The sequence below is a fragment of the Symphalangus syndactylus genome, chromosome 8, assembly GCF_028878055.3.
Source record: "Symphalangus syndactylus isolate Jambi chromosome 8, NHGRI_mSymSyn1-v2.1_pri, whole genome shotgun sequence".
Taxonomy (NCBI): domain Eukaryota; kingdom Metazoa; phylum Chordata; class Mammalia; order Primates; family Hylobatidae; genus Symphalangus; species Symphalangus syndactylus.
The window spans coordinates 83,645,320-83,672,810 of record NC_072430.2 but is presented as its reverse complement, the minus strand read 5'-3'; the positions used below and the strand labels follow the sequence as shown (position 1 = coordinate 83,672,810).

The 27,491-nt window shown below is 36.4% G+C and overlaps 1 protein-coding gene across 9 annotated transcripts in view; it reads left to right on the top strand.

Moving 5' to 3' along the window:
• Nucleotides 1-27,491, top strand: part of ZNF385B (zinc finger protein 385B) — a 407,440-nt gene that overhangs the window by 281,589 nt on the left and 98,360 nt on the right. For 7 of the 9 annotated variants that reach the window (XM_055289890.2, XM_055289889.1, XM_055289893.2 and 4 more), the window contains one exon: nucleotides 15,458-15,600. The exons of the other annotated variants lie outside the window; for them this stretch is intronic. In XM_055289890.2, the coding sequence (XP_055145865.1) occupies nucleotides 15,458-15,600 (143 nt within the window). The remainder of the gene's footprint in view (nucleotides 1-15,457; nucleotides 15,601-27,491) is intronic. 9 annotated transcript variants of the gene reach the window in all.

The window sequence follows — 27,491 nt, the reverse complement described above, 5'->3', positions numbered from 1 at the left end:
ACTTTTGGTGTTCATTGCTGGGATAGGAGGGAATTATTTGGGGAGCCAAAATGAAATTCCATATAAAGAACATTATTCAGATTTTAAAAAGAAGATCCTACCATTTGCAACAGCATGGATGAGACTGGAAGACATTACCTTAAATGAAATAAACCAGAAAAAAAAATACTGCATGATCTCTCTTATACGTAGACTTTTTTTAAATGTCAAATATATAGAAACAGAGAATAGAAAGGTGGCTGTCAGACTGTGGGAGACAGGGGAATATGGGGAGATGTAGGCCAATATTGGCAAAAGGTAGAAAGTTGTAATTATGTAGGATGACTATATCTAGAGATCTAAGGTACAGCATGAGGACAGTAGTTAATATTATTTTGTATGTTAGAAAATTTCTAAGAGTGGATTTTAGGTACTCTTACCACACACACAAGTAACCATGTGAGATAATGGATATGTCAAATGGCTTTACTATAGTGATCACTTCACTATATATGTGATCACTTCACTATATATATATATATATATATGCATCAAAATGTCACATTGTACACCATAAATTTTATATGATATTAAAAAAAGAAACTGACAGTCAAGTTGTAAAGTAAAAATTTTGATGACTATGTTAAAAAATAAAGAAAAAGAAATTTCATGTAAGAAAGTCTGGTACAAGGTCAGTATAATAGTACAAGAGTAACATGATGCACGGGGCCGGGGCAGTCATTTATGATGAGGGCCTTCATGTGCAGAAAATACCTGGGTGTTCATTGGAGATGTTTTGCACATCGCTAGTGCCCCAGAAGCTGCCTACCTGACTGAAGCAAGTAGCATCAGTTTCTAGGATGTCAGGACAATGGCAGAGTTTCAAGAAGCCAGGCCAACTATTGGCCCAATCTGTTAAATACCCACTGGAGACCTTTTAGAGTTCAAGCATTCCCTGGGTCACAGAACACTCCATGTTTCTCAGGAAAAGGGTGAGCTCACATTGTCTTCCAGTCGCCCACAGGAGTGTTTGAAGAACTTAGATGCCCTGCTTCACTAGGTTGTTCCTGCTCATGCAGTTTTTGCTCTACTCTACTTCATTTTATACAGATTTCTGTCATACAATGAAGAGGCGAAAGGGAAGAAAATCATTTTGGGAGTAAGATATTAGGAAATTTCTAACAAGAAATTCGTACTAATTCTAATCCACTTTGCAAAACTAAGCCAAACTCACTGCTTTCTTCCTTCTCCAGATCATCCCTCACCTTTTTTTCCCATTGTAGCTCCAATTTTGCCCCATACTCACAGTCTCTGCTCACTCTGGCCTTGGCATGGCCAGATCAGGCACCCCATACCAGGTTTCCATAGGGATGGAACAGGGGCTTTCATGCTGTTTGCACAGCAACCTTGGCTGCCAGATGGAAGCCATCTCTGCCACTCCTGGGTGAGAATGGCTTATTTGCTGATGGAGGACCAAGAGTGGCCTTTTCTATGATGGCCACCATGACTATCATACTTTACTAGAATTTTTTATGAACACTCTATAGTGCATTGTAATTCTGGTGGCCTTGGGATACATGTGCAAAAAGGGTTTAGAGCAGATTTTACTGTTTCTATTTATTCCCAAGTTGTGCTTTCTGGGATTTTATTACTTTTTGTTGTTTTTAACATGGGCACCTACTTTTGAATAGCTATGAAGTGTTTGGTTAATATTTAAGCTAAAGAAACCTTTTTTCTCTGCCAAGGTGGGAGTAGAGAGCACTAGCAGAGCAAATATTAACTCTGTTTTCTCAAATTGAACAAGCTTGGGGTGGGGGAAATATCCTTTTAAAAAGGATAATTTATATAAACCACTATTCTTTTCTTTTCCCTCCTTTTGTTTCTTAAATATCACAGCCTAGACATTGAAAGCAGGAACTGAAATTCTCTGAAACTAGGAGAAAAAATATTTTGTGCCCTAGAGCTAGAATTTGTAGCAGCAGCTGGGTGCACTGACCTCAGAGTTGCTGTATCCAGATCCCTTTAGCCTGGCTCTTAGTGTGAACTGCAGAGGAGAGGCCTGAAGGCAGAGCCAGAGGTCTAAATAGGCCTGCCGCTTTGATCTCAAATAGAAGGTCAGTTGCCATTACTTGAAAAAATGTGTCTTCTCAGATAGCATTTTTGTTGTTGTGATTCTGTTAGTACTTCAATATAAAAACCACCAACACAAATGTGAGTGTGCCTCCTACCATGAGGCTATTTAAATTAGTTATATTGATCCAAACAGTATGGTTAAAGCATAGTTGTAATGAGCTTTGTTCATCTCTTTTTTTCCCCATTGGGAATATTAAAAGAAGTATTAAAATGAGGCATTATACTGGGGATTCCAAAAGCAGGGAGGGAGTGAGGGGGACAAGGGTTGAAAGCCTATCAGGTACTATGTTCATTACTTGGGCAACAGGATTATTAGCAGCCCAAACCTCAGCATCATACAATATACCCATTATATAAACCTATATGTGTACCCTATGAATCTAAAACATGTATGTATATGTGTGTTATATACATATATGTTTCATATATATAATAAAATAAAATGAACTGTTATAATCAATCTTGTGCTATTTTATAAATTGGAAAGAAATGTTGGCTTTTGGCCACACTGGCTTTTCTTTCATTGAATTTCTCCCATTAATCATGTTGATAAAACAGTAAAATTAAAATCTCATTTAATTAAATGAATACTCTCTGTAAAATTTCAGTCAAAATTGAAAAAGAAAACACACCAAATGCTAATCTTGAATTTTTAAAGAAGGTAGTGATGACAATATATGATTCTTGTACATCTTTGATTGTACGGACTTAAATATTCAAAACAGTGTTCGTGGGCACTGAGCTCTAGGTTTGGTTCTAGCATCAGTCAGGTCCCATGGTAGATTAAGCTCTCCAAATCCCATTTTTGTTATACAAAATGAAGGGTAGATTCCTAAATTATGCTTACCTCTAAAATTGTATTAAATATAATTCTTCTAGAACTGTTCAGTGACTTGAGTAACATTGTTGCACTTTTCCTGGGAAAGGTTGTATTTTTTAGGGCAGTTTCCAAAATAAATGATAGTTCTGCACTACCATTAGGTCTTTAGCATGCTATAGACTGCCATCGTAACTGCCAATTGTTAGATTTTTATAGACTCAGAGTTCTAGATACACATTTTTCTTTTTGGCATCACTAGAGTCTGTGTTAGTCTCCCTATTCACTTCCTAAATTCAGCAAGGAAGCATCAGCATCAGGGACAACAAATAGTTCCTCTGTTTGTAATAGAAAGAGGCTTCAGACTTCAAGAAAGGGTCTTAATGCCATTGAGGAGAGTCACCAGGCAAATGTAGCTCAGGACCATTGCCCCAGGTGTTTTTGCCAGTAAATTTCATCAGGTGCTGTGACCTCCCAATCCATTCTTGACCTCAGACAATTTTAGTAAAGCCCTGTCTGGAGATAATTTTGGCTTCTCCAAAGACTTAGTAATTTAGAAACTAAGCACATGACATTCCCTTTTGATAAGTCAGGTGTTTAAAAATTATTGCAGAAAACTTGAGACAGCATTTGTTAGAATACCGTTTTTTCTTCTTTCAGTTTCCTTTTTTTTTTTGCATGATCATGCTTACTACTATTGGGTTATAAGCTGAGAAACTATGATAAAGGAAAAATATTTTAAATTCAGTTTTAACCCCATAAATTTATTTAAATTCTTAAATTCTCATACTTTTCAACGCTGCTTTGAAAAAGGATTGCAGCCAGTGAAGTATGTCACATGTTTGACCAAACTATAGTTTGTACAGTATAGTAAATAAATCTTATCCATTTTTTTAACAACACTTAAATGTAAGAAATCAAAGGGGGCAAGATATTCAGGTATAAATGAATCACCACTTGGCTGTACATATTCTATTGCCACAGCATCTGAAAAGCCATCTGTTGCATCTCGGTGAAAGATTCATCGTTTTGTGTAAAAGCTGGCGTATTACTACAAAACCCAAAGGACATTGTGGCTTTAAATCCCTCCTGATGCGGCTTCTCTGGCGTTTTTTGATGCAGCACTTCATTATTGCTTATCAACTTCAGTGCAGTGCTCAAAAGGATTTATTTTTAAATGTAACATTCTGCCAGGCTGCTGCCATGGTGGCTGCTGTCGGAGCTCTTTAGGGAGAACCCTGAGCTTCCCTAAGGGAAATTCAGGCACGTAACTGCCAAGTGTTAGATTTTATAGACTCAGAGTTCTAGATATACATTTTTCTCTTTGGTATCACTAGAGTCTGTGTTAGTCTCCCCTATTCACTTCCTAAATTCAGCAAGGAAGCATCAGCATTAAAGAGGAATTTTATTTGCTCACAAACCATTTTGAGCAAAATCAAGCTGGCAGTGGAAAAAAAAGAACTCAAAAAGTTGAGTCATTGTCATCCTAAAACTATACAAACTTGACAGTATTTGAAGATATTCTTATTGGGAAATTTTGCCTATATTTGTCAAAACATTTCATTAGAATTAATAGCATTGACTGCATTTTTTAAAAATTCTGCTCATTTATAACATACAGAAAAGTGCACATAAGTGTGCAGTTGAGGCCGGGCGCGGTGGCTCACGCTTATAATCCCAGCACTTTGGGAGGCCGAGGCGGGTGGATCACGAGGTCAGGAGATCGAGACCACGGTGAAACCCCGTCTCTACTAAAAAATACAAAAAAATTAGCCGGGCGTGGTGGCGGGTGCCTGTAGTCCCAGCTACTGGGAGAGGCTGAGGCAGGAGAATGGCGTGAACCCGGGAGGCGGAGCTTGCAGTGAGCCGAGATTGCGCCACTGCACTCCAGCCTGGGTGACAGAGCGAGACTCCGTCTCAAAAAAAAAAAAAAAAAAAAGTGTGCAGTTGAATGAATGTACACAAATATAGCATACATGTGTAGCTGGCCCCCAGATCAAGGAAAGAACATTTCTGGCATCCTAGAAGACACTCTGAATGCCCTGTTGTAGTCATCTCACCCCCCACCTCATCCCATCCTTTCTATAAGGAAAGCCACTATCCTAACAGAATAAATTACTTTGCCTGGTTTTATGCTTTATATAAATGGTATCATACAGCATGTACTCCTTTATTTTAGTTCTTTTTTTCAACGTTATGCTTGCAAGGTCTATTGGTTGTTGCATGTAAGTATGTGCCATTTGTTCTCATCGCTGTATGTCATTGTATGAATGTTTCACTGCAAACATACAAAAATTATTCTTTCTATTGTTGATAGATTAACTGGCTAGTTTCCAGTTTGGGGCTATTATGAAGAATATTGCCATAAGCATTCTAGTACAAATCATTTTTGTTAGGTATATACCTAGAAGGAAAATTTCTGGGTCATAGGATATGTATATATTCAGCTTAAATAGATATTACCAAGTAGTTTTTCAAAGTAGCTGTGATAATTTACACTTTAATATAGGGTTCTAGTTGCTCTGTATCCTTGTCGACACTTAATATTATCTTCATCTTTCTTCATCAAATTGAACCATTCTTGTGGATATATAGCGATATCTCATTGTAGTTGTAATTCACGTATTCCTAACTACTAATGAAGTTAAGCACTGTTTTTGTATGTTTATTGGCCATTTTGATATATGCTTTTGTGAAGTGTCCAAGTCTTTTACCCATTTATCTAGTGTTATCATTTTCTTATTGATCTGTAGGAGTTCTCTATTCTAGATTCAGGTCCTTTGTCAAAAAATATTTACTGTGAATATCATCACCCACTCTGTGGATTGCCTTTTCATTTTCTTGGTGGTGTCTTATTCCTACATTCTTACTAATAAAATATATTCATCAATTTTTTTCTTTTATGATTAGCATCTTTTGTTTCCTGTTTAAGATACCTTCGCTTAGTCCAAGGTCACAAAGATACTCTGTTTTTCTATTTTTGATTTTACCTTTTAATCCAGAAACCGTAAGAATACCTTGAGAGCCTAAAAAATGTTAACTTCAACATATTCTGTTTTCTCTATACTTTTTGTTTATACAGTTCCCTCCACCATTCTTCCATATATACCTCTCAAAACACAAGCCATTCCTCAAAGTTTATCTTAAGAGATATCTCATCTGTCGAAACATTTATGAACCCCATTTATGAACCAGATGCAATTTCTTTCTCTCTTGAACCTACTTAACATTTTTTTTATAACACATGACCCCCGCCATTTATGTTAAGTATTAATAGATTTAACTATTCATGCTCTCCTGGGATATGGCATAGTGTCAAGGATTAGGAGTAGTTAGTAACCACAGTAACTGAAGCTTATACAATACTGGCTATGTATCAGGCACAGGTTTAGGCAATTTGCATAGAAAAATCTCAATTAGTTTTCCCACCCATCCTATGATATAGCTACTCTTATTTTTCTTAATTATAGAAAAGACAATGGAGGTATAAATAAGTAAAATAACTTGTCCAAGGTTGCACAAGAAAGTAGTGCACCCAGGAGTCTTCAGCTTCTAACATATCTGTCTCCTGAGTTGGTGCTTTTAACAGGTGTAGAACAGTGTTGCCTGTGTCATCTTAAAAAAAAAATTTAAGGCTTGATTCTATGCTCAAAAAATTGAGGGAAGACATTTTTTCTGCCTAGATATCTACAGTGCCTGTTAGTATATTAAAAACTCTGAGATGCGTTGCAGAAAAGAACTGCTTTAAGCTTTGTTGAAGCAAGATTTTCTAAATGTATTTGATGACAGAATCTTTTTCATGTAACAGCTTTACATATAACCTACTTTAGGGAATGATGACATGGGCTTTAAAGTCAGATGAACGGGAGTTTGGATGCAGGCTCTACCACATACTGAGTGATTTTAATCACTCTAAACCTCACCTTTCTCATCTGTAAAATGGGAATAAGAATATAAATATCATAGAGTTGCATTATACTTTAATAAGAATAAGGGACATAAATCACTTAGCACGTTACCTGGCATGCAGTAAAATCTCATTAAATGGTAGCAGTTATTATGATTATTTTCTTATCTTAAAAAGTAAAAGAAGTTCTGACACAGTTCATAATCCCTGTAGTTGTTAGCACTGCGCCTGGTTAGTCCCTCATAAGTATTTATGGAGTCAAATAATACTATTATTTGGAGAAGATTCTTTTTAGATAAATATATTCATTATATATCTTGGTTATTTAAGTATCAGATACTACACTAAGGTCAAATAAGTTTCAACTAATTCCCAGTTGAATACTATATCTGTTTGGAAATCCAGTATTTTAAATCTCTCAGGTTTATGGTAAAATGCTTCTCCCTCAGCTGGAGAATGTATCTATATGACTGGAGTGTTTTCACCTGTACAATTTAGTGAGCATAGCATAGTAGTGAAAAGCGGAATTCAGAAGTCAAATAGCCTGGGTTCTAATTCTGTCTCCTCTACATATAAACTATATGAAATTGGGCTTAATCTCTCTGTGCCTCAGTTTCTCTTCTGTAAAATGGGGCTAATACCTTGTTAATCAGATTGCGAGGATTAAATATGTATAAGTATATATATATGAGTATATGTAAATGAGTATATATACCTACATTGTAATGAACTTAGGATAGTGCCTGCTACATAGTATGTTCTATAAAAATGTTATCTCTGTTATTGCTATTATGAGACCTTTTCGAAAGCAAAATCCTTTATCAGTCACCTCCCCTATTCATATAGCCACCTCTTAGTGGCCATGCTTTGATAGTCTCTTGGTAAATTATTTTCTTCACCTAGCAGATTAATGAAAGAAAAGAAATGCTGAGAGAAGTGGAGGAGATGCTGTGATGGCAATTATCCTGATGAGAGAAAAAATATGCAGTATTAGGTGCAACAAAGCTAGGAAAGCGTGAAAAGAGAAAACTGAGTTTGGCAGAAAATCTGAAATGCCACTCATTTAAATTTCTTTAAAGAAATCTTTTGGAGTTCTATAATTGACATTGCCTCCCCTAATAGGTTTTTATAATACGTTAAGTTTTTAATTTCAGTACTCACTGACGGGAACATGCATAATAATGGCATAAGAAGAAACTACTCCTGCAGGATATAGAATAGATACAGATTTGATCTCATTCTGCAAATGCGTCTTCATGCATATTTGTTGACTCTGGCATACTGTTTTGAAGAATGAGGTATTTTGTTTGCTTCTGTTTTGGCATATAAAGAAGAGCCACTAGGAATTCTCAAAGTTATAATCTAAATGGGCTTTTAAGATTATATATCTAAAGGCCAAAGACTAAGGCAATAATTTCAGGTGTCATCTGTCCTTAAGTAATGTTGTATTGTGATGTATTATGACATAATCCATTAACATAATAAGGTACCTATTATGTTACAGAGGCAGTTGGCTGAAATAATAGTTTTCTTATGATCATATTAGGAAATTGTCTTTTACATATTATTGGTTTCATAGCTATAGATGAATCAACTTGTATTTTACCATCAAGTGAAATGTATGGAAGAAATTTAATTGCATTCTAATGGGAATTCATATTCATACGAATACATGGAATTTCCATGATAAGAGTGAAACTGGTGGACTAAAGGAGATCCCCAAACGCCTGTGAGACCTCGACTCTGTCTGGTGTCCAGACTCTCGATGCTGTTGTGAGAAGGAATTCAAGGACAAATTGGGATAGAGTGAAAGTACAGATTTATTGCAAAGTGAAAAGTACACACTTAAGGAAGGGGATTGTGGGCATACTCATGAGCGGTGAGTCACATCACAGGGTTTGGAGTTTCTATATTTATGGGTTTCTTTAATCAAGTGGTGGGATATTCATAAAGATTCCTGGAAAGATATGAAGATTTCTTGGAACTGTGTGCTACCCATTTTTACACCCAATATGGGTGGTCTCAGAACTGTCATTACACTGGTGGTGTGTGATTTAGTATGTTAATGAGAGTAGAATGAGATCCTAGGTGAAACCTAGGTCAAATCCAGTGCCATGTTGAGTCCAGTTAGTCTTAGCCAGCTTGGCCCACACCTTCGTTTTTCAGGGTCTTATCAGCCCCTACCTTATGCAGCTATTTCAATAGTTTTCTTCTGCTAAACATGTGAAACGGCTGTCTGGAATTTTCTATTCTCCTGTGACCACCTTGTATTACTCCTGTCTCAAGAGTGTTAAATTATTCCTGTTAAATTTTGGGAGTATGCATGCTTATATATGTGTACTTCATTTTAGTACAGGAAGTTTGATAAATATATGCATTCAGTGATATGAAAGTTTTATTATCAAATAGGACGGCACCCTATTTTGATTTTATTCATTATGACTTTATTGATTATGATATATACCAGATTATATACTATGTTCTGAAACAGAACTACAAATAGGAGGTGTCTTACGTAATATTGCCAAATAGTTTATACAAAAGTCAAAGGTTGGTTCTGTCCCATGAGAATAGCAACGTAATGGGTATATTATATCACCTTTTGCATTAAAATGCCTGCTCATTATATTTTCAACATTTTTTCTCAGCAAGTCCTTGACTTTTAGAGAAATTAAGCATTTTCTTTCAGAGTGCAATGCATTTGGGCCAAATTTCCGCTTGTAACTCCTGCTGACTTTCGGGCACCCAGAGGTGAGAAGAAAGGATTCTTAACAGCAGCAGCAGCAGCAGCAAAATCTGAAATATGAAGACAGAGAGATCAGAGCATGAAATAACTTGTTCAAAAAAATGCACTTTGTCCCTATTTATTTACCATTTGCAAAAACAAGCAATAAGTCCTGGTGAAGCAGTATTAAAAAGTAGGTTTTAAAATTGAAAACAGCAAGGTTGAGGTGAAGGATTAATGAAAGTATAGTTTATATTTATTCAGAAGATCTACCAGTACTTTAAAACAATCTGTGTTTAACATGGCAAATTGTCTGTCGTTAAAATGCTAATGAAATGGTAAACAGCTGCTAAGTTTTTTATGCTAATGAGTAGTGGCAGCTAAGTAGTTCTCAAGCCTTGTCTTTATTAGCATAGAGATTTGATTGGGTAAGGGGGATCATTGCGCATTCCAACCTTTGTTGATGGAGTAATCTGTTTGTGAAGTTCCCTGTTGCATTCTATTTGATTTGGGTTTGTTAGTACAAAGTGACTCTCACCAGGCCCTAGGGAGCCATGTATTACACAGTATTATCAGAGCCACCATTGTGGGCTTAGAGAAAGAACTTTGCATCCCTCCAGGAGACTCACAATGGCAAAATAATTACACATTTGTTTATCATTCAGCTTTAAGTAGAATTAGTCTATACCTTACTTTAGACTTTTAATGATTATAGTAATAATAAATTAAAATAGGCCATTAGGCTAACATAAGAAATATCTCTGTTTTTTAATTTAGCTAAGAGTTTAAAGCAAAACTTTTAAAATATTTTAATAAGTGCCCCTGCAACATTTGATATATTTATATAATACATCATCTTAGATCTACAAGCACTGAAGTAACATTACCTAATTTGAAGAGTAATGTGTAATTAAATACAGGGTGGTTATATGAATCACATGCTGAGATCAGAGTATTAACTTGAGCATCCGAAAAAAAAAAAACTACTCTCAATCTATACTTTTGGCTGCTTCTATTTTTGCTGAGTGCTACTCTGTCTTCCCTAATGGATGGGGCTGACCTGAACACTTGCCATTACAGATAAATGCTTCAGGCACCCTTCTCTCTTTTTTCTCTTCTGTTTTTAGGATCAATGTAAATGAAGTATAACAGTCCATTATTGGCAACACTATTGCCAATAATGTTCTGGAACGATTTGAAATATGATGCAGAGTTTATTAAGAAAATTCATTCCCAAAAAAGGATCATTGAAATAGAAATTTTAATGAGTCTGAGACACTGTGTAAAAGATTGGTGGAAATTTTAATAGTTGGAGCATTATCTCATACTGTTCATTTCTCCTTGAAGTCAATAGGGGATGTTAGGTATATAATTATTGTGTGGTCCTATATAGGCAGGCCAGGAAAAATTGGAACCCTCATACACTGACGGTAATCATGTAAAATGTTTCAGACCCTTTGGAAAACAGCCTGCCACTTCCTCAAAATATTAAGCCATTTAGTTACCAGATGACCAATTTCCAGAATTTGACTCCTAAGTATATACCTGAGAGAACTGAAAAGATATATCCACATAAGAACTTGTACATGAATATTCAAAGTAGCATTGTTTATAATAGCAAAATAGTGGGAGTAATTCAAATGCCTATCAATTGATGAATGGATAAGCAAAATTTGGGAAATCCATACAATGGAATATTATTAAGCCTTAAAAATGAATGAAATTCTGATACATGCTACAACATAGATAAACCTCAAAAACATTATGTCAAATGAAAGAAGTGAGTCACAAAAGACCACATCACATATTATGATTTCATTTAAATGAAATGTCTAGAGTAGAGAAATCTAGAGATAAAGAAAATAGATTAGTGGTTGCCAGGAGCTAGGGATATTAGGAGGAAATGGGGAGTGACTGCTAACGGATAAGAGTTTCCCTTAGATGTCATGAAAATGTCCTAAAATTGATTGTGGTGATGGTTCTACAATTGATTTGGTTTAGTCCAAATCTCATCTTGAATTATAGCTCCCACAATCCCCACATGTCATGGGAGAGACCTGGTGGGAGGTAATTGAATCATGGGGGCACGTTTTTCCCATGCTGTTCTTGTGATAGTGAATAAGTCTCATGAGATCTGATGATTTCATAAAAGGCAGTTCCCCTGCACACACTCTCTTGCCTGCCACCATGTGAGACAAGTCTTTGCTCCTCCTTTGCCTTCCACTATGGTTATGAGGCCTCTCCAGCCATGTAGAACTGTGAGTCCATTAAACCTCTTTTTCTTTATAAATTACACACTCTCAGGTATTTCTTCATAGCAGTATGAAAATGGAATAATACAACAACTCTGTTAATATGCTAAAAATAATTGAATTCTACAATTCAGATGAATTGTCTGGTATATGAGTTATACCTCAATAAAGTTGTTATATTAAAACAAACAAACAAATAAACAAACCTTACATGCCAGAGCCTGCCTACCAGAGAGTTACCTGCACCAACAGTTACTTATCTATACTACATGAAAGTTAATACACTAAAGAAGGATGCTTGTTACTGGAGAGGAGCATTATAAATCTTCTACTCATGCATTAAACCAGATACCAAAGGAGGTGATAGCAGAAGTTCTAGCCAGAGTGTTTAGACAAGAGAAAGAAATAAAGGGCATCCAGATTGGAAAGGAAAAAGTCAAATTATCATTATTTGCAGATGGTATGATCTTATATTTGGAAAAAACTGAAGATTCCACCAAAGAACTAGAACTGATAAAATTAGTAAAGTTACAGGAGACAAAATCAACATAAAAAATCAGTAGCATTTCTATATACCAACAGCAAACAATCTGAAAAAGAAATCAAGAAGGTAATCCTGTTTATAATAGCTATAACTAAAATTAAATGCCTAGGAATTAATTTAACCAAAGAAGTAAAAAATCTCTACAACGAAAACTATGAAACATTGATGAAAGAAATTGAAGAGGACACACACAAGGAAATGGAAGAATATTCCATGTTCATGGATTGGAAGAATCAATATTGTTAAAATGTCCATACTACCCAAAGCAATCTACAGATTCAATGCAATCCCTATCAAAATACCAATGACAACATTCTTCACAGACATAGAACAGACTATCCTAAAATGTATATGGAAGCACAAAAGATCCAGAATAGCCAAAGCTATTCTAAACAAAAAGAACAAAACTGGAGGAATCACATTACCTGACTTCAAATTATTTTGCAGAGCTATAGTAACCAAAACATCATGGTACTGGCATAAAAACAGACACATAGACCAATGGAACAGAATAGAGAACCCAGAAATAAAGCTGTACATCTACAGTGAACTCATTTTTGACAAAGGTGCCAAAAATATACATAGAGGAAAGGACAGTCTCTTCAGTAAATGGTGCTGGGAAAACTGAATATCCATATGGAGAAGAATGAAAGTAGACCCCTATCTGTCACCATATACAAAAATAAAATCAAAATGTATTAAAGACTTAAATCTATGACCTGAAACTATGAAACTACTATGTGAAAAAATTGGGGAAGCTCTCCAGGATATTGGAGTGGGCAAAAATTTCTTGAGTAATACCCTCCAAGCACAGGCAAGGAAAGCATAAATGGACAAATGAGATCACAAGTTACAAAGCTTCTGCACAGCAATGAAAACAGTCAACAAAGTGAAGAGGCAACCCACAGAATGGGAGAAAATATTTGCAAACTATCCATCTGATATGGGATTATAACCAGACTATATAAGGAGCTCAAACAAGTCTATTTAAAAAAACCTGAATAAAAAATGGGCAAAAGACCTGAAAAGACATTTCTCAAAAGAAGACATACAAATGGCAAACAGGTATATGAAAATGCGTTCAATCATTGATCTTCAAAAACAAATCAAAACTATAATGAGATATCATCTCACCCCAGTTAAAATGGCTTTTATTCAAAAGACAGAATAACAAATGCTGGCAAGGATGTGGAGAAAGAGGAACCCTCCTCCACTGTTGGTGGAAAGATAAATTAACACAGCCACTAAGGAAAACAGTTTGGTTGTTCCTCAAAAGACTAAAAATTGGGCTACCATATGACCCAACAATCCCACTGCTAGGTATATACCCCAAAGAAATAAAATCAGTATATCAAACACATATCTGCACTCCCATGTTTATAGCAACACTATGCACAATAGCCAAGATTTGGAAGCAAACTAAGTGTCCATCAACAGATGAGTGGAAAAAGAAAATGAGTTACATACATACAATAGAGAACTATTCAGCCATAAAAAGAATGAGATCCTGGCATTTGTAACAACAACATGGATGAAACTAGAGGACATTATGTTAAGTGAAATAAGCCAAGCACAGAAAGACATACTTCACATGTTCCCACTTATTTGTGGAGCTAAAAATTAAAACAATTGAACTGGAGACAGAGAATAGAATGATGGTTACTAGAGGATGGGAAGAGGGCAGGGAAGTGGGAATGGTTAATAGGTACAAAAATATAGTTAGAGGCTGGGTGTGGTGGCTCACACCTGTAATTCCAGCACTTTGGGAGGTCGAGACTGATTGGTTGCTTGAGCCTAGGTGTTTGAGACCATCATGGGCAATGTGGCAAAAACCCCATCTCTACAAAAATTACAAAAATTACAAAAATTAGCCAGGTGTGGTGGCATGTACCTGTAGTCCCAGCTACTTGGGAGACTGAAGTTGAGGGCTCACCAGAGCCCAGGGAGGTCAGGGCTGCAGCGAACCATGATCACACCACTGCACTCCAGCCTGGGTATCAGAGCGGGACCTTGTCTTGAAAAATAGTAATAATAAAGTTAAATTAAAATTTAAAAAATAAAAATATAGTTAGAATAGATAAGATCTAGTATTTGGTAGCACAACAAGCTGACTATAGTCAACAATAACTTATTGTGCATTTCAAAATAACTGAAAGAGTATAATTGGATTGTTTGTAATGCAGAGAAAGGATAAATGCTTGAGGGGATGGATACTCCATTTACCCTGAGGTAATTATTATGCATTGTGTGCCTGTATGAAAATATCTTGTGTGCCTCATAAACGTATGTACCTATTATGTGCCCACAAAAGTTAAAACAAAATTTGAAAATAGTCAACAAAAAAAATAGAGGTGACAGTTAATTTAACTGCCAAAAAGGATATTTGCTACGATAATACAAAACAAATTAGAAATAAAAAGTTGAAAACAAAAATGTGAATCCCTGTCCTAACTACTACCTGACCCCCAACACCCTGTCTGCAGCCAAGCCATAATCAACCCTTTTAGTCTTTAACTATCCAATGTCTAGACTACCCATTTACTTCAAAGTAAGAGCAACTTTCAGAAAGTTTTTTTTTTTTTTAAGAGAACAAGTTGAATCATAACTTTGAGAGCAGACAGCAACTATTCAGGTTCAAGTTTTCTTTTTCTTGTAAAAACCCTATATTTATCTCTGATTTACATAAAACCTGTCCACTAGCTGTTCAGTAATTCTTAATAGCAAAGAGTGTCTGGCTTCAAGGGGTTCCTCCCCTCTTCTCTCCTGCACTTTTGGCGAGTCGGAGGCAAAGCGTTGGCCAACAGGACATTCTCATTCTGCCTGACCCACCTGCCAGTAGGATCTGTCTACTAGGTGTCCTGGCTGAATCTGAGCATCCCTCAGCCCTTGCCCATGGGGAAGCATTGTGCATCACTGTCTTGGATAATGAGGAGGAAGATCCTTTTTATTGTGTTTACTACTCCTGTGCCATTTGCGTACTTACAGCATAACTCTCTTGCTTGCAAGTTGCAGCTCAACAGACTTGTTCTTGCACTGTAGGTTTGGGAGGGAGATGGACGTGAGCAAGAAATTGAATTCATTTTTGTTTTGTTCTTGGCAGGCAGTACATGCCACACTACTACCCTTCCTGCTCTTGTGCGCACACCTACCCTGATGATGCAGCCTTCACTGGATATCAAACCATTTATGTCTTTTCCAGTGGACAGTAGTTCTGCTGTTGGGCTCTTTCCAAATTTTAACACAGTGAGTAAATGCATTTCTATTTTATTTGTGTCCTCCTCCATCACTTTCATTACATTTGTGAATAGTCAATAGTTACAGCCTGTTTCCAAAGTGTGTAATTTTAGACCATATATTGGTTATGCTGCTCAGTTGTGCTATGAGAGATGATGCTTCACCCATGGGAGTAGCCCAAACAATAGCCAGTATGTTTATTATACAAATATTTCCACAGAAAATATTTTCTGAAAAATTTTCACCTGTTGTGTTGCACAATTTTGATAGAATTTCCAGTGGCTTTAGAACATACATCATTTCTGGGATGCTATTCACATGCTCAGGAATACAATTCAGAGATACCAAGACTCATTGATTTTTCCCTTCTCTTAGAAAAAAAAAATGACTGTAGGTTTTAACTCCCTGGCTGCATTTTTATTTGGGAGGTATTTTAGATAAAATGTGAATCCTACACAAACAAAATTTCTATTTGGGGGCTATTGTAGATGATGTGAATTTGACTCTATTAAGAAAAAGAAAAACACTCATTTTAAATCTACATATTAGTTATCTGCAAGACACTTTGACATTTTAAAACATAGGATAAGTGTTAGTGAATTACCTATAATTACTGATGTTCTTCAGGTCAGCTGACCTTCTTTTATTTGAATGAAAAACATTTGTAGGTGTGTCAAGTGGAGCATGACATCTTTCAACAATATAATTTACCATAAAATCAATCTGTAGCCAGATTCTAAACCTTATAGTAAAAGAAAAGGTTCAACAGTTCAGGTGAATGCATAAATTGTCTGCTTGGTTGTTAAATACAGTTAGTTGGGGCATGATGGTCTACATTAATGATGCAGCATTATAAATGCTGCTGTAATAAAAAAAAATCGCATTATCAACACCACCAGGCAGCGAGCATCTGAAGTACCGCCAAATGTTTCATTTTGCAAACCTATCTTCTGTAAGAAGTGAAAACAGCAAGAGGATTTTTCCTTAAGGATTGTCAATAAAATCTGCTGACAGGCCCTCTGTCAGGGTTTAGTGTTGTAAGGTAATTAGGGGGTAGGGCATCAGCCAACATTTTACAGAGCGCTGGCCTTGATGTAGTGAGTAAACAGTTAAATGTTTTTGTCTTCTTTGAGTTTTTCAGAGACAAGTCAAACAGTTAAAAAAAAAAGTTAACAAAAGATGAGCATTGTTCCTAGAGCAGTGGAGGGGCTCAATAGGATGAATCATGCCTGCTTTGGTTTCATTGATCCACCCGCTGCATCCCAGAACACCACATGACGCCATTTCAGAGAATGTGAACTTGAGGATGCCAGTGGTATCCTCTATTCAAACATGTGTGACACATTCCAATCATAACTGAATTAAGCTATACTTCGTAGAACATTTATGAGGTATTTGTGTTTTGATTAATGTTCCTTTGGAAGTTAGCATTTATAGCTATTGCTGAAGTCTAGTTGTTGTCAGGAAGCAGCATTCAGGATGCAAGTAGTCATAAATGGCTTACTGTGGCTCACCTCTCTTTATTTTCTTTTACTTTTTATTTTATTTATTTATTCATTTGAGACAGCTTTGCTCTGTCGCCCAGGCTGTAGTGAAATGGCACGATCTTGGCTCACTGCAGCCTCCACCTTCCAGGTTCAAGTGATTCTTGTGTCTCAGCCTCCTGAGTAGCTGGGATTACAGGCGCCTGCCACCACACCTGGCTAATTTTTGTGTGTTTAGTAGAGACAGGGTTTCGCCATGTTAGCCAGGCTGTTCTCAAACTCTTGGCCTGAGGTGATTCATCCGCCTCGGCCTCCCAAAGTGCTCGGGTTACAGATGTGAGCCGTTGGGCTGGCCTCTTTATTTATTTATTTTTTAACATAAATAATACATGAATACTTACTCCAAAAATTCAAATAAAACTTTAGCATTTGAGATAAAATTAGAAAGTCATATTCCCTACCCCTGCACATATTTTTACTTCCTCCACCAGTGGAAGGTGGTCAGCAACTGGTATCCATCCTTCTAATCCCCTTCTGGAAGTATGTTACACATATACCTAAAAGGTACCCAGTCACAGTTTTTTTACAATTGCAATCATATGATTAGCACTAATCTGTTAGTCACTTTTTTTGTTAACAAAATGTCTTACATCTGCCTGTTTTGAAGAGCTGTAAAACAAAAATGGAGAGAATACCTTCATAAAGGATTTTTAAATATAAAATTACAATTTCATAATGGTTTGTTCATGTTGCATAGAGGGTACAGATGCACTAACATGTCATTTTGTTTGTTTGATTAATTGTACACAGCAATTAATCTTATGATATATTTGAGAAAACCCAAAGAATAATTACATTAATATAAGTTCATTTTTTTCCTTCTTGGAAGAAAATAAACATAATTTTCAAACAAAAATACTATTTGGCTAAGGTGAAGAATACCACAAAGAACTACATGAAATAATTATTTTACTCTCCCTATATTATATGCATGACATTTATCAAACAGGAGCCCTTCTAGTAGTGTATTAAATATTAAGTCATTCCAAGTAGGACCCTCTAGCATCTTGCAGGAAATGAATTTATGAGATCATTGGGTGACCTGTGATTTTTCCCTGTGAGTTGCTATTTAAATTACTCTAATTCTTTTCCTATAGACTTTTCCATTCTAGTATCCAACTCACCCAACAGAATACCTAAGGGAATGTCATGAAAGTCATTGTCCACATTTTCCTAGGAAAACGCTATTACATCACCACTAATAAGTATACTGGATTATTGTATATTTGTGATGTTTTACATCTCTCAAAGTACTTAGACCTTGAAACACTTTGGCAGGCAGTCATTATTACTCTTATTGTCTACAGGAAGAAAGAGAGTTATTGAAGGAAGAACTGAGACTTGAATTAGAATCTTTTTAACGTCAAAATTCATGTTCGGGCTCTTTACGTCCTTGAGTCTTTTGGCCCATATCACCTCCCACCTCATTCATTGTGAACAAAGCTCAATCAGAAATCTTTTGTGCTCTTTTCTGGAAGTGTGGAAGGCAATTTTCAGCAGAATCATTAAATAGAAGGAGGAAATGGTTTTTTTGAATGTGTATAATAGACCTCTACAAACAATACGAAGCAGAATATATTTGAAAAACAGGCATAATTTATTGTTGGCAAATTTTTAAAGTATATTGTACTCAATAGTCCACTTGTTCTTTGAAAACTAGGTGAAATCTATCTTATCATTTTATTTTTAACCAAGGTTAATATTAAAAAATATAAGAAATGAGGTCAATTGTAATCTTTTTTATTTATTTATTTATTTATATTATTATACTTTAGGTTTTAGGGTACATGTGCACAATGTGCAGGTTTGTTACATATGTATCCATGTGCCGTGTTGGTTTGCTGCACCCATTAACTTGTCATTTAGCTTTAGGTATATCTCCTAATGCTGTCCCTCCCCCCTCCCCCCAACCCACAACAGTCCCTGGAGTGTGATGTTCCCCTTCCTGTGTCCATGAGTTCTCATTGTTCAATTCCCACCTATGAGTGAGAACATGCGGTGTCTGGTTTTTTGTCCTTGCGATAGTTTACTGAGAATGATGTTTTCCAGATTCATCCATGTCCCTACAAAGGACATGAACTCATCATTTTTTATGGCTGCATAGTATTCCATGGTGTATATGTGCCACATTTTCTTAATCCAGTCTATCGTTGTTGGACATTTGGGTTGGTTCCAAGTCTTTGCTATTGTGAATAGTGCCGCAACAAACATATGTGTGCATGTGTCTTTATAGCAGCATGATTTATAGTCCTTTGGGTATATACCCAGTAATGGGATGGCTGGGTCAAATGGTATTTCTAGTTCTAGATCCTTGAGGAATCGCCACACTGACTTCTACAATGGTTGAACTAGTTAACAGTCCCACCAACAGTGTACAAGTGTTCCTATTTCTCCACATCCTCTCCAGCACCTGTTGTTTCCTGACTTTTTAATGATGGCCATTCTAACTGGTGTGAGATGGTATCTCATTGTGGTTTTGATTTGCATTTCTCTGATGGCCAGTGATGATGAGCATTTTTTCATGTGTTTTTTGGCTGCATAAATGTCTTCTTTTGAGAAGTGCCTGTTCATGTCCTTCGCCCACTTTTTGATGGGGTTGTTTGTTTTTTTCTTGTAAATTTGAGTTCATTGTAGATTCTGGATATTAGCCCTTTGTCAGATGAGTAGGTTGCAAAAATTTTCTCCCATTCTGTAGGTTGCCTGTTCACCCTGATGGTGGTTTCTTTTGCTGTACAGAAGCTCTTTAGTTTAATTAGATCCCATTTGTCAATTTTGGCTTTTGTTGCCATTGCTTTTGGTGTTTTAGACATGAAGTCCTTGCCCATGCCTATGTCCTGAATGGTATTGCCTAGGCTTTCTTCTAGAGGTTTTATGGTTTTAGGTCTAACATGTAAGTGTTTAATCCATCTTGAATTAATTTTTGTATAAGGTGTAAGGAAGGGATCCAGTTTCAGCTTTCTACATATGGCTAGCCAGTTTTCCCAGCACTATTTATTAAATAGGGAATCCTTTCCCCATTGCTTGTTTTTGTCAGGTTTGTCAAAGATCAGATAGTTGTAGATATGCAGCATTATTTCTGAGGGCTCTGTTGTGTTTCATTGATCTATGTCTCTGTTGTGGTACCAGTACCATGCTGTTTTGGTTACTGTAGCCTTGTAGTATAGTTTGAAGTCAGGTAGCATGATGCCTCCAGCTTTGTTCTTTTGGCTTAGGATTGACTTGGCGATGCGGGCTCTTTTTTGGTTCCATATGAACTTTAACGTAGTTTTTTCCAATTCTGTGAAGAAAGTCATTGGTAGCTTTATGGGGATGGCATTGAATCTATAAATTACCTTGGGCAGTATGGCCATTTTCACGATATTGATTCTTCCAACCCGTGAGCGTGGAATGTTCTTCCATTTGTTTGTATCCTCATTTATTTCATTGAGCAGTGGTTTGTAGTTCTCCTTGAAGAGGTCTTTCACATCCCTTGTAAGTTGGATTCCTAGGTATTTTCTTCTCTTTGAAGCAATTGTGAATGGGAGTTCACTCATGATTTGGCTCTCTGTTTGTCTGTGATTGGTGTACAAGAATGCTTGTGATTTTTGTACATTGATTTTGTATCCTGAGACTTTGCTGAAGTTGCTAATCAGCTTAAGGAGATTTTGGGCTGAGACAATGGGGTTTTCTAGATATACAATCATGTCATCTGCAAACAGGGACAATTTGACTTCCTCTTTTCCTAATTGAATACCCTTTATTTCCTTCTCCTGCCTGATTGCCCTGGCCAGAACTTCCAGCACTGTGTTGAATAGGAGTGGTGAGAGAGGGCATCCGTGTCTTGTGTAATCTTATAATTATTATCACAAGAATGAAAACGCTATGCTCTGAGACCATAGTTGAAAGTTTTGGAGGTTTGATGTTTTGTTATTCTCTTTAAGTAGATTTTTAAAAACATAATGTTTTCCTCTTTCTTATAGTGAAGTATGATAACATTATATGATAAACATAGGAAGAATGAAATGAGATCCTATTGTATTCCAAAATAGAATAGATGCCTGTTCTATGCTAAGTTGTACCCTACGAAGAAATACGCTTCACGGTGTTCTTTTAGTGGTTGCCTTGCCTTAGCCACCACCACTGACAGAATCTCTCTCAATGCTTATGTATGTAAAAATAAGCAAATAATTTTAGTCTTTGTATAAGCACAGTTTAAAGAGACTTGATAAGGAAGACAGAGTTTGGATCGTTGATAATTTATGATGGAGTACATGTCAAGGACGCAGTTTGGAGGATGATGATGTTAACTCTGTGCTTCAGCAGTGTACTTTACAGAGGGGCAGTTGTGAGTCATTTATAGGTAAAAGCCTGTGTGGACCAAAACATAAAGTTTTAAAGATCTTGATCTTAATATTCCAAAGCCTGTGCCTGGCTACCCACTAATGCTTATTTTCACCATTTCTACCCCACCTTCAACTATGTGTCATTCAAAGTTCAACTTAGATATCACCTCCTTCCCAGAAAGGCTTCTGTGACTCTTCAAGTCTGAATTAAGTCCCACCCTTTGTGTTTCCAAAGTAGCCACAGATTACATTAATTATACCAGTTGTCACACCATAGTCTAATTATCTGTTAATCTGTCTTCTTCACTAAAACATCAGATCCTTGAGGACAGAGGCTCTATCTTATTCATCTTAGTATGTTGGGTGTCTGACACAGGTGCTCAACAAAATTTTTTGGAAGAGAGGAAAGGGCCCCAGTTCCTTGGTTTTCAATGTTTATACTCCCTCATCTATTAAAGGGAATAATAACATTTATGAGTCCCTTCTAAGACCAGGTGATAAGCCCAAGTGTTTAACTTAATTTATATTTTCCTGAGAACTGTGATTGTTCTTTGTTGTTCTTGTTGTTTGTTTGTTTGTTTGTTTGTTTTGAGACACGGTTTCGCTCTTGTTGCCCAGGCTGGAGTGCAATGGCACAGTATTGGCTCACTGCAACCTCCGCCTCCCAGGTTCAAACAACTCTTCTGCCTCAGCCTCTCAAGTAGCTGGGATTACAGGCTTGCACCACCACGCCTGGCTAATTTTGTATTTTCAGTAGAGACGGGTTACTCCATGTTGCTCAGGTTGGTCTCAAACTCCCAGCCTCAGGTGATCCGCCCACCTCAGCCTCCCAAAGTGCTGGGATTACAGGAGTGAGCCACTGCGCCCAGCCGAACTGTCATTGTTTTTTAATCTAAAGGCAATAGTTATAAACTTTATTCCAGCTATAGTGCCCAGCTCTCTCTGTTTGGCTGGTGTATGAATATTGGCAAATATTGACTACATTCCTCGTCCCAGACCCCAGCTTTAAGAGTATTTAGTTAAAAACAAAATTATTAGTTACTGGATTTTATTGAAAACATAATATATGTAGTAAAGAGTATTGGGTTCGGGGAGAGGATAAGCAAATTAAATAAAACAAAAACCCCCTTACGCCCAATAAACTTATAAGGAAAAAATGAAGTAAATAGACTTGATAAAGGCAAGATAAAAACCAAGAAACATCAGCAAAGTGAAAATCATTACTGAAGTTTATAGTGTTCAAGAAACAACAGAAAAAATAAATTTTTTCTGTCTTAGTAGAGATGTTTTCATTTTTTGTTATTAGTTATTCTTTAGATTTGCCAGTTTATCCATGGTCATTCTTCAATGGCTATGTATAATGTTGTGGGAGCTGCCAAAATACACACAATTGTTTCTTACATTAGAATTAGGATCTCCTATTTCCCTTATTTTGGATTTAATTTTCATCTTTGTTCACAAACAACTGGAATAATACTTCGTGTTTAGTTCCCCTTAAGAAGAGACTTCTTCTGAATTGAAATAAATTGAATACTTACCAAGATGGATAATATTAACTTAATATGATAAAGTAAGTACATTTATAAGACATATTTATATATGTAGATTGCTACGAACTGAATGTTTATATCCCCTCAAAATTCATATGGTGAAGTCATAACCCCCAGTTCGATAGCGATGGTATCTGGAGATAGAGCCTTTGGAGGTAATTAGTGTTAGTTGAGGTCATGAGGGTGGGGCCCTCATGATGGGGTTAGTGCCCTATAAAAAGAACAGAGAGAGCTTTCCCTCCTCTTTGCCATGGGAAGACACAGTAAGAAGACAGCCAGCTGCAAGCCCAGGAAGACAGTCCTCACCCAGAACCCCACCATTCTAGCACCTTGATCTTGGACCTCCAATCTCCAGAACTATGAGAAAATAAATTTCTGCTTTTTAAGCTACCCAGTATATGGTATTTGGTTATGACAGCCTGAGCAGACTGAAACACATACCCAACTTACAGGATGTGACAATAAGTAAGTAAAGTTTATTTTTAGCGCCTGCACATTGTATACATGCATATGTATTTGTGTAACTGCTCAGAGCTATAGCTATAATCAAGAGCTGACTTGGGATTGCAGCCACCTGTCAATTTCTCTGCCAATTGGCAGGTGTTTTATGTGTCTATTTATTTGAAATGTTTTTGTGAGTCCTGCCATGTTTTTACAACTGCTCTAGGAAAGTACAAGTACAAGGGTAGTCACTACTACTTTATTGCAAGAGGCTCAACAATCTTAATTTTGTGAAAAATAATCTGATTTTTACTGCCTACCTTGAAATTATTTTTTTCCTGAGACATGAGCAAATATGTGGGACAGAATAAAGATGATTTCTAAGTATAAAGTTCCAAACCACTGTATGATTCTGTAAATCATCCATGACAAGTTGTGAAATGATTTATATGATTAACATTTATTTTATCATTCTAGAACCTCTGAGATTCTGACTCATTCATGATTTGGCAATATCGACGAATATTTAAAAAAATTTTTTTTCTTGTAGTATAAATAATAATATATTCATCAGAGAGGTTCTAAATAAAGAAATTGGGAATCAAATTCACATTTGCTTTGCTTTTAATTCATGCTATGCTTCCCATGAGGTGTTATTGTAAGGAAACCTGAAGCTAGGACATTTAACTTTTTAACCTGCCTTTAATATCTTTATCATTTAATGAAGTCTTTATTTAAACATTTGAATATGTATTTTTCTCTTATTTGAATATTTTTAAATTTAAGTAGAATACTTTTGCACCCCAAATGTTAATTTTTGCCCTTTGAGTCTTGTTTGTCACTCTAATAGTGCTTGCTGTCATTAAAAATTATGTATTCTATATTTCTTGGGATACTAGTATGTCCAACTGACTCTGCTTGAACTGACACATTTATCCCAGTCAAATAAAAAAGAAAATATGGTTGAATTTTTATTTTTTGTGACATGCTTTTAAATATATTGAAGGATTATCTTGTTCTATGTTTTCTAAAGGAGTGCATAGAACTAAAATATGCCAAGATGAAATTTTCCATGGTTACTCAAAATCACTTGAAGAGGGGAGAGGTTGATGGCCTATTATTAGGCTTAGATAACTCAACAGCAACATTCCCCAGATCATTAGAAAAATAGTTATAGGGAATCTTTGAAATGTGGTGCAATGCTAACAAAGATTTTGTACAAATATTTAGCATTGATTTCTATGCCTAGAAAATTTTATGTTTCTATTAATTTTTTTTTTTTGAGACAGAGTCTCGCTCTGTCACCTAGGCTAGCATGCAGTGTACAATCTCAGCTCACTGCAGCCTCCACCTGCCAGATTCAAACTATTCTTCTGCCTCAGCCTCCTGAGTAACTGGAACTACAGGTGCACGCCACCACACCTGGCTAATTTTTGTATTTTTTGGTAGAGATGCAGTTTTGCCATGTTGCCCAGACTGGTCTCGAACTTGTGAGCTCAGGCAATCTGCCTGCCTCAGCCTCCCAAAGTGCTGGGATTACAGGTGTGAGCTACCATACCCGGCCCATTTCTATTAAATTTGACAGAGAGAAAAAGTATGTAAATATACCACGGATGGGAAAAAAAACACATAGTGATCATCTGCACTATTGTGTCCCTCACCCTTTCTTTTTCTTTTTTTTTTTGAGACGGAGTTTTTGCTCATGTTGCCCAGGCTGGAGTGCAGTGGCACGATCTTGGCTCACTGCAACCTCCACCTCCCAGGTTCAAGCGATTCTCCTGCCTCAGCCTCCCGAGTAGCTGGGATTACAAGCATGTGCCCGGCTAATTTTGTATTTTTAGTAGAGACAGGGTTTTTCCATGTTCGTCAGGCTGGTCTTGAACTCTCGACCTCAGGTGATCCGCCCACCTCGGCCTCCCAAAGTGCTAGCATTGCAGGCATGAGCCACCTCTGTCGGCCATCCCTCACCCTTTCAAACCACATGTCCTTTTAAAATTTAACTCATGTCCCTTGCCTTACTCAAAAGCCTCAAGATTTATCTTACTAAGGGCTTTGTCTTCAAATCTCCCTCTACTCACTCTTGAAACACTTTTAGAATATGCAGGTATTATTTATATGGTATGTATTTATTGTATGTTTGTATAGTGCACAGTCACATTTTTTTCTCTCTAATAAATTGCTTTTTCAGGGCATCTAGTAAAAGTCACTCATTCACAACCATTTACTGCATGTCTACATGTCCCTGGCATTGTGCTAAGGAGAAAGGTTATTGTGATGAATTAGACAGAAGTTGCTCGCTGTCTAATAGAAATTGCTTCCTCTTGTATAATTCACCATAACATAATAGAGGATTGTGGTCATAGTGAACAGTCAATTCATTTCATAAAAGCTGCCTAAAAATATCAGATTGAGACTTTGATGTTCCTTTATGAGGTAAAAGAATGTAAAATTTCAGGAGCCTGTGAAAAGAGGCATCTGTAGACCCACCATGCTGTGTCCTCTTGCATGTCCCTTTCTTTATCCTAGTCCCAATGTCACATGGTTCTGGGGCCTCATCTTCAGTGCTAGAGTTTCAAGGATTATGTGTACTTGGAGGGGACATCAGATTTTCTGGCAAGACAAATCTTTAGTCTTGGTGCTGTCCCAGGTCAGCATTTTTCAAGAGTAGAGTCAACTTGGAAAAAGTGTCTATGTTGGGCCCTCTTCTTAAAAATTTGTATCTTATTCTACACTAATATTCTTAACAAATCTACAGATAATTTAAAAAAAGAATTAGAAGAAGAGGAAACAGGAAAATTTTAAGAGAAAAATTCTTAGCTTCTCTCAGTGACCAAAACTTTATGTCTCTGTGGTAAAGTAGGCAAGCCTAATAAATACAAAAAGTAGCAAAATATTATTGTATAAAACATTTCTACCAGATCAGAAAATGTATTTCTAAATTAGTTGCTCTATAAACTTTAATCAATGATAGTGGCCTCTGAAAACCTTTTATCAAAAGCTTGCAAACCCATCCAACAACGCAGATCTGTTTTTACTTCCACCTTCTAGATTTTTGTGTTCGGAATTAAGTCTCACATCCCTTGGGGGTTGGAGAGACATGCTTTGGAATATTCTGGTTCCTTTACTTTTATAGTTGCTTTTGAGGGTGCTAAAGATGAATTGGAGTGCTGTTTAGCAATCTGTGAACTTTCAACATCTTTGTAGAGCTCAGTAGGAATCTTGAAAAAACACTTTTTACAGACTCGCTTTCAGTTCAGGTTTACCTTCCTTTTTATGTTCTGATACTTGAAATTTTTGAAAGACACAAACCATATAAATGACACCATTTTCATGAAATTCTAGTATCAGAGGGATTTAGCATATTTCAAAGACACTTTACATTGATTCTTTTAATGTACCCGCATATGAAATAGGTTACTTGTGTGTCATTGTTGTGCCCTTTTTGCAAATCAGAAGATTGAAGAATAGAATTGAGTCTTCTCATTTATTCTAGTAGAGAGCCCTACCACTGAAAAGGAAAAACAAAAAAATCTAAATATCAGAAAAGCAAAAGCTGGTCTCCACCATACTATATCTTGAACTTAAATATGTGTACTTCTCTTAGGTTATTCATGTGCAAAATATTTTTTTAAGTACCCAATAAATCCCGTGGCTTCTAAAGTCAAGTTGAAAATTCTCCTTTGCAGTGTATTTGATTCAGGAGATAGATTCATCTTGTCAGCCTGTACTTGTTTTCTCTTATTGTGAATGCAGTTTCTTGAGCCAACTAAAGATCTGAGTGGTATTATAGAAAATATACCCGATATTTTTCACAGGCTTATGATTTACAAATAATTAGAGGTACATAGAATGAAATTCTCAAAACACATGTCTGGGCCTACTTAATTTCTGTGTTTTTCCCAGGTAGACCCAAACTTCTGTATATAAGATGGTCCATTGCCATTACAGTGTGATCAAATCCATAAATATCTACATTTCCCAAAATGAGCTGAAGCTGTTAGATGCTAAAATGATTATGAATGACTGCTATCAACATGGTACAT